This window comes from Babylonia areolata, chromosome 1, assembly GCF_041734735.1.
Source record: "Babylonia areolata isolate BAREFJ2019XMU chromosome 1, ASM4173473v1, whole genome shotgun sequence".
Taxonomy (NCBI): domain Eukaryota; kingdom Metazoa; phylum Mollusca; class Gastropoda; order Neogastropoda; family Buccinidae; genus Babylonia; species Babylonia areolata.
Window position 1 is genome coordinate 33,009,607 of NC_134876.1, and position 9,271 is coordinate 33,018,877.

At 44.2% G+C, this 9,271-nt stretch overlaps 1 protein-coding gene across 1 annotated transcript in view; it reads right to left on the reverse strand.

The window, feature by feature from the left end:
• Nucleotides 1-8,627, reverse strand: part of LOC143282001 (innexin unc-9-like) — a 105,254-nt gene extending 96,627 nt beyond the window's left edge. Inside the window, exon 1 of the mRNA XM_076587423.1 lies at nt 8,247-8,627. Within this exon, the coding sequence (XP_076443538.1) occupies nt 8,247-8,248 (2 nt within the window). The 5' untranslated portion in view covers nt 8,249-8,627. The remainder of the gene's footprint in view (nt 1-8,246) is intronic.
• Nucleotides 8,628-9,271: the final 644 nt, after the last annotated feature.

Below are 9,271 nucleotides of genomic sequence, written 5' to 3' on the forward strand. Positions count from 1 at the left end.
CTAGGCTGCAGCACCCAGCTGTAACTGAGGGATTAAATCCGAAAGTGTCTTACAGATAATAGTATAAAACCGCTAGTAACGTCATGCGTTCTTTGTGGATTAGACAAGTGAAAGTCCTTACTAACAGACTTACTTTCTTTTGTGATAGAACATCAACAGACACCCACATGCTTAAGATCTCCCCCCCCCCTCCTCCCGCGTCCCCCCTGTTCGAACCAAAACGTATGGTAAACGCAGTTTTTCATACTAAGCCCCCATTCTTTGGAATCAACCTCCTCAGCCTCTCCGTCACTCATCTTCGCTGCAATCTTTCAAATCCAGTCTCAAGACCCACCCCTACTGAATAAATCTCAACAGCGCATCCCTTTCCAGTATGAACTAAAATGACTATTGGCGAGTGAGTGAGTTGTGATAGTTTCATTATTTGTTGGTTGCATTTTTGATTGCGTAGGATTTATGATTGTGTGCTATGGCTTGTGTGTGCGCGCGTGTGTTTGTGTGTGTGTGTGGGGGGGGGGATGAATAACTCTTAATAATGTTTGGTATCTTGTGTTCATTTTTTTTCCTTTTTGATATTTACGTATGTGTTCTATTTGTAAACGCCTATGGCTTAATTTCAAGATTAAGCGTAAATGGTAATACTACTACTACTACTACTACTACTAAAAATAATGACATACACAGCATACCACCTACTAAGCCTCCTACTGACCACAATGATCGCTCGGGTGTAGAGCGCCCTTCCAGAGTGGAGACCGCCTAACGTCCCTGTAAACCTTACGCAGAATAAAAGTACAAACACGCAAAACAACAACAAAAAACCAAAGGAACATGACAAATAAAGAACATTACACAGGTCTTCACTTCCGCATTGTTGCTACGAGCTTCTTTAGCTTTCAAGGCATACCACAAAAACATGGCCAAACTTCTCAGCTGTGAAATGGTTTATGTTTGCAAAGTACGAGACAAACAGCAAACGAATGAGCGAGCTAACGAGAGAGACAGACAGACAGAGAGACAGAGAGACAGACAGAGGGAGAGAGAGAGAAGCCAACAAAAGAGAGAAGAAGAAAAACTAGCTTCTTATGAGACGGAAATGTTTTCGAATTGCTTTTGAAAGAACGATCAAATAGTAAGCTTACTTTGTCCAATATTGTAAAGTCACAGAGAGAGAGAGAGAGAGAGAGAGAGAGAGAGTGGGGGGTGAGAGAGAGAAGAGTGAGGTACAGAAGGAAGTGATAAAGGGAGAGAAGGGGAGAGAGAGAGGAAGAGGAGGGAGGGAGAGGGAAGTGATAGAAAGGGAGAAGAGAGAGAGAGAGAGAGAAAGGAGGGAGAGAGGAAGAGATAAAGGGAGAGAGGAGATATGTTGGGCTGCGGGGTGTGCGGGGCGGGAGAGGAGGGGGGGGGGGGGGGGTAGACGGCTGAGAATAGACGCAATCAAGTACATAAGGGGAAAGAGTACAAACTATATTTCTGTGTTTAACAGAGAAGTTTTTTCCAATTGCTTTTGACAGCATGAAGGGTCAGTGATGACTTCAAAAACCACACAAAATGTGTTGCCTCATAAGCTTGGATCTCTTGAAAGCAAAAAGCCTGTCAACAAAAAAAATGAGTGCTCTTGAAACTGACTGATTTAATGGAGCCTTAGCTTTTTCCCAACCACTGAGCTGTGGAGGGCAGTGTCTGCCCTAAGTTTAGGTAAGAATGAAAACTGGTTGACAGGTAATCTCGACTATCCTTCTTCGGAGGGGAAAATCAAATAATGAGATGATCAGTTATCATTTGGGGTGGTGTTGTTTTTTAAACACCATCAACACCATTTTAGTAGTAGTAGTAGTAGTAGTAGTAGTAGTAGTAGTAGTAGTAGTAGTAGCAGCAGCAGCAGCATTTTTATTTGTATTTATAATTTGTATTTCTTTTTATCACAACAGATTTCTCTGTGTGAAATTCGGGCTGCTCTCCCCAGGGAGAGCGCGTCGATACACTACAGCGCCACCCATTTTTTTTTTTTTTTTTTTTTTTTTTTTTTTTTTTTTTTTTTTTTTACTGCGTGCAGTTTTATTTGTTTTTCCTATCGAAGTGGATTTCCTACAGAATTTTGCCAGGAACAACCCTTTTGTTGCCGTGGGTTCTTTTACGTGCGCTAAGTGCATGCTGCATACGGGACCTCGGTTTATCGTCTCATCCGAATGACTAGCGTCCAGACCACCACTCAAGGTCTAGTGAAGGGGGAGAAAATATCGGCGGCTGACCGTGATTCGAACCAGCGCGCTCAGATTTTTCTCGCTTCCTACGCGGACGCGTTACCTCTAGGGCATCACCCCACTGTATTATCAATTAACTAATGGTGCACACATCTTCACGTGACATTGATTCATCCATGATTATAATGAACGGTGGCAACATGAATACTTCTTCTTCTTCTTCTGCGTCCACTCGTATGCACACGAGTGGGCTTTTACGTGTATGACCGTTTTTACCCCGCCATGTAGGCAGCCATACTCCGTTTTCGGGGGTGTGCATGCTGGGTATGTTCTTGTTTCCATAACCCACCGAACGCTGACATGGATTACAGGATCTTTAACGTGCGTATTTGATCTTCTGCTTGCATATACACACAAAGGGGGTTCAGGCACTAGCAGGTCTGCACATATGTTGACCTGGGAGATCGTAAAAATCTCCACCCTTTACCCACCAGGCGCCGACACCGTGATTCGAACCCGGGACCCTCAGATTGACAGTCCAACGCTTTAACCACACGGCTATTGCGCCCGTCTCAACACGAATACGACACAGTTTCAAACCAAAAAAAAGTCCCACTCTCTGCACTCTCACTTTGACGCTTGCGTCATGACTGGTCAACAGTTCAACTGATCAGTTAGAGATATCTGGTCCGTTAAGTGCATCATGACTGGTCAACAGTTCAACTGATCAGTTAGAGATATCTGGTCCGTTAAGTGCATCATGACTGGTCAACAGTTCAACTGATCAGTTAGAGATATCTGGTCCGTTAAGTGATTGGATCAACAGTTCAACTGATCAGTTAGAGATATCTGGTCCGTTAAGTGATTGGATCAACAGTTCATCTGATCAGTTAGAGATATCTGGTCAGTTAAATGCATCATGACTGGTCAACAGTTCAATTGATCAGTTAGAGATATCTGGTCCGTTAAGTGATTGGATCAACAGTTCATCTGATCAGTTAGAGATACCTGGTCCGTTAAGTGATTGGATCAACAGTTCATCTGATCAGTTAGAGATACCTGGTCCGTTAAGTGATTGGATCAACAGTTCAACTGATCAGTTAGAGATATCTGGTCCGTTAAGTGATTGGATCAACAGTTCATCTGATCAGTTAGAGATACCTGGTCCGTTAAGTGATTGGATCAACAGTTCAACTGATCAGTTAGAGATATCTGGTCCGTTAAGTGATTGGATCAACAGTTCATCTGATCAGTTAGAGATATCTGGTCCGTTAAGTGATTGGATCAACAGTTCAACTGATCAGTTAGAGATATCTGGTCCGTTAAGTGATTGGATCAACAGTTCAATTGATGAGTTAGAGATACCTGGTCCGTTAAGTGATTGGATCAACAGTTCATCTGATCAGTTAGAGATATCTGGTCCGTTAAGTGATTGGATCAACAGTTCAATTGATCAGCTAGAGATATCTGGTTCGTTAAGTGACTGGATCAACAGTTCAACTGATCAAATAGAGATATCTGGTTCGTTAAATGACTGGATCAACAGTTCAACTGATCAGTTAGAGATATCTGGTCCGTTAAGTGATTGGATCAACAGTTCAACTGATCAGTTAGAGATATCTGGTCCGTTAAGTGATTGGATCAACGGTTCAATTGATCAATTAGAGATATCTGGTCCGTTAAGTGCATCATGACTGGTCAACAGTTCAACTGCAGTTAGAGATATCTGGTCCGTTAAGTGACTGGATCAGGGAACGGTTGTCATATCAATTACAACAGTTGATGAATATATCGATAGATCTATATAATAATTATGGAAAGAGTGAGTGAGTGGTTGACTGAGACGGGTTTGAAACGGTGTGTTGGGATGTGAGTTTCAAAGAATACAAGCTGTCCTGGTTTGAAACGCCGTGATCATTAGTAACACGAACGTGTCTCGTATCTCACTGAAGATCTCTGTTGGCGAGCTCTAATGTAGGGGGAGAACTAAAAAAAACAAAACGCAAACAAGAACACAGAAACAAAACAAAAACAAGCAAGCAAAAAAACGCAAACAAAAAAAACACAAAAAAACAACAATCGCCACTACAACTACCACCAACAAATCCCCTAATGCCAGGGGAGGCAATGCAGTGAAAAGACAAGTGCAATATGTGGAGTATTTACTTCCCTTCTTTGAATCTGCGAGAGAGAGAGACAGCACGATGAGAGAGAGAGGGGGGGGGTGGGGGGGGGGAGAGGGAGAATGAATGACAGAGGAGAGAGAGCAAAGAAATATAGAGCGTGAAAAATAATGAAACATTTGTTAAAATTACGATTTTTAAAGTTTACACACACACACACACACACACACACACACACACACACACACACACACTCACACACACCTCAGACCAGGGGAAGCAATGCAGTGAAAGACAAGTACACTATGTGGGGTATTTACGTCCCTTCCTCCAATCTGCGAGAGACCGAGAGGGACAGCACGAGAGAGAGAGAGAGAGAGAGAGAGAGAGAGAGAGAGAGGGAGGGAGGGAGGGAGGGAGAGAGAGAAGGGGTGGGGGAGGGGAGGAGGGAATGAGAGATGGGGAGAGAGAAATAATGATAAAGTAGTGAAGATAATCTTATCGAGTATCAATCAGTGCATCGCAGAACAAAGAAATATCGAGCGTGAAAAGACCAAGAAGCTTTTTTTTTTTTTTGTTTGTTTGTTTTGATTGTTTGTTTGTTTGATTGTTTGTTTTTTGTTCACACACACACATACACACACGCGCGCGCGCGCACGCACACACACACACACACACACACACACACACACACACACGTACACACACACACACACACACACGTACACACACACACACACACACACACACACACACACGTACACACACACACACACACACACACACACACACGTACACACACACACACACACACACACACACACATACACACACACACACACACACACACACATACACACGTACACACACACACACACACACACACACACACATACACACGTACACACACACACACATACACACGTACACACACACACACACACACGTACACACACACACACACACACACACACACGTACACACACACACACACACACACACACACACGTACACACACACACACACACACACACACACACACACACACGTACACACACACACACACATACACACGTACACACACATACACACGTACACACACACACACACACACACACACACACACATACAGGGGAAGCAAGAAAAATGTGAGGAAGACAAGAACAACTAGAGGAATTACTTCCCTTCCTTGAATCAGCGCGTGCGAGAGAGAGAGAGAGAGAGAGAGAGAGAGAGAGAGAGAGAGAGAGAAGACAAGACAAGACAATGGTTTATTTGTTAGGCCTCCGGCCCATAACAAAGGAGTGGGCCACTAACAAAAATATTACATAATGAATCAAATAGTGTGAATAATATATCAATGCGCATGTGACTTGCAAGCTCTCTCTCTCTCTCTCTCTCGCTCTCTCTCATTTTCTCTCTCTCTCTCCTCTCCCTTCCCTCAAACACATGCCCGCACGCATATACACACCCACATGCACGCTCGCGCGCTAAACACACAGATCCAGCGATCTGGGTTAAGTGAAATGCTGACAAGCTAACAAAACTTACAAAAAATTAATTACAAATTGCAAGAATCGGAAAAAAAGGGGGAGGGGGGGTTGATGTATACGCCATAGGGTAACAAAATGCATACCTATATTCATCCACTCGTGTCCAAGTACAAAAGCTCCGCTCTCACGCCAAAAGCCTTGCATACAAAAAACGATAACTTCGCAACTAAAGATTCCGACACACAGGACATCAAAGCGGCAAATTTGAACAAGGTTGGATTTCTGTGATATTTGGCAGGTAAATGTTCTTAGAGAGAGAGAGAGAGAGAGAGACAGACAGACAGAGAGACAGAGAGACAGAGACAGACAGACAGACACACACACACACACACACACACACACAGAGGAAATAATGACGACACAAAAAATCTGTTACTTTGCAGGTTGATCGCATTAATCTCGGGACAGAAGAAATGTGCAAACACAAACAAGCTTTTATTCAAGGCTGGCACAGCCTCTTCAATCCTGAACAAGCCACACGTAACACATTTCTTCTGTCTTTGCTGCTGTGTGCACATGTCAGATGATCGGTATAAGGACAGGCCCGGTGCTTCCTTTTTTGAGGAGGTGTCTGGGTTTGTTCCGATGTACCTTTTTGTTTACCTGTGTGCTGGCTGAATCGGTAGCGTGGGCAGCACTGACTTGAAGTTGTGTACCTTGTGAGTGGAGAGAGTTACTACTCGTTGCTGTTTGTTGATGGACTAAAAGATTTAGACTGCCAGTATTATTGATTGATTGATTGATGTGGATACTTCTATAGCGCCTATCCTCGGTCAGAGACCAAGCTCTAAGCGCTTTACATACACGGGGACATTTGCACCATTTGCAGGCTGCCTACCTGGGTAGAGCCGACTGACGGCTGCCACTGGGCGCTCATCATTCGTTTCCTGTGTCATTCAATCAGATTTCAGACGCACACGCATAAACACTCAGACAGACATGTAACATTTTACGTGTATGACTGTTTTTATTTACTTACCCCGCCATGTAGGCAGCCATACTCCGTTCTCGGGGGTGTGCATGCTGGGCATATTCTTGTTTCCATAACCCACCGAACGCTGACATGGATTACAGGATCTTTAACGTGCGTATTTGATCTTCTGCGTGCGCATACACACGAAGGGGGTTCAGGCACTAGCAGGTCTGCACATATGTTGACCTGGGAGATCGGAAAAATCTCCACCCTTTACCCACCAGGTGCACCGAGATTCGAACCCAGGACCCTCAGATTGAAAGTCCAGCGCTTTAACCACTCGGCTATTGCACCCGTTACTGTTTGAAGACAGCTACAGCAAGCAACCCCAAGGCTTTCTTAAATGATTTATCTGTCTCCCAGTCAAGATCAGTTAGAAGTTTAATTCATCGATTCCGTTTGAATGCCCCACGAACTAAATTTTGCAAAAAATGTACAGTGTCTGTGCGGAGAAAGAAGTCAATGTCTACCACATACTTGTCCAGTGTCCAAAGACAAGACAACTGTTCTTTCAGAAACTAGCCGACCAGTTTCCACCAAACACATATTTGTCCTTAGGAGATGTTTTGAATAATTATTCATTACTTAAAAAAAAAATCTTAATGTTTGATTCAAAGTCCAGTTGGTATCTACCTTTGACTGATCACGTTTTTATTGTCATTAGCATTTTTTTTTTTTTTTTTTTTTTTTACTGTTATGTAGATGTTTAACTCACACTCGTAATTAATGTTATAATTCACTGTTAATCACTACAGTTCTTCCTAGCTCTTCTTTTTCCACTACTCACTATAGTCATCCCACCACAGTCCCACCACCTCTTCTCATGTACCCCACGCCTCATCTCCTGTGAGCACATACTTTTTTTATTCTTCTTTTTTGTTGTTGTATGCGTCTAATCTCAGTAAACAGTGAAAAGACGTTAAACTAAACTACACACACACATGACGCATAAGATTTCTTAAGTTTGCGCGTGCACACACACACGCACACACACACGCACACACACACACACACACACACACACACACACACACACACAAGCACACACACACACACACACACAGACGCATAAGATTTCTTAAGTTTGCGCGTGCACACACACACGCACACACACACGCACACACACACACACACACACACACACACACACACACACACACACACACACACACACACACACACACACACACACTGACATACATACACTGACATACACACACTGACATACACAAACACACATAAACAGCAGAACACACACACATATACATAGACACACACACACACACACACACACCACAACGGCACACACACAGCGGCACACACACACACACACACACACACACACACACACACACACACACACACACACACACAGTCAATGCAATCGACTCACATCTTGAAAGGTGTCAGTGGTCAGCGGACCTGATAACGGTCCTCAGTTGCACAGGGGCCAACAATATACTCCACAAAGAACACGCCTTTCACCACACCGCAGTGCACCATTAGCAATGTGCACACCACTACACGACACACAGTATCCTATCCGGCCATGGTGTACCCAACACTGTCGTTTTCCACATAGTGTACACCGAGTACCATCACACGGTGTGCTTCTACATTATCACGCAGTACAGTCTACACATTACGCAACTGATGTGCTCCACACCTTGTTACACTGACACCACCAAAGTGCTTTCCACACCGTCACGCAGTTTACACTTTACACATGGCACAACTGACGTTCTTGTTACACACTGGTAGATAGGTGTTTTCCATACTGTCAGGCAGTTCACTCTACACATTACTCAACTGACATGCTCCACACGTTGTTACATTGACGCCGGCAGACAGGTGTTTTTTTTCACACCGTCAAGCAGCTCGCTCTACACTGACATGACGTAACTGACGTGCTCCACACCTTGTTGCAACCGGCAGACAAGCGTCACACAGTTTACTACACATTACCAAACTGACGTGCTCCACACCTCGTTACGGTGACACACCACTGTCTGTCTGCCAGACCAGGTGTTTTCCACACCATCAGGCAGTTCGATCTACTCAAGACACAAATGACGTGCTCCACACCTTGTTACACACCGTCAGACAGGTGTTTTCCACATCGTCACGTAGTTCGATCTACGCATGACACAAATGACGTGTTCCACACCTTGTTACACACCGGCCGACAGGTGTTTTCCACACCGTCACGCAGTTCTCTACACTACACATGACACAACTGACGTGCTCCACACTGCCAGACAGGTGTTTTCCGCACCGTCACACAGTTTACAACACATGACACCACTGATGTACTCCACGACTTGTACACACCGCCAGATAGGTGTTTTCCACACCGTCACACAGTTCACTCTACAACACATTACACCACTGATGCACTCCACAGCGCCAGACAGGTGT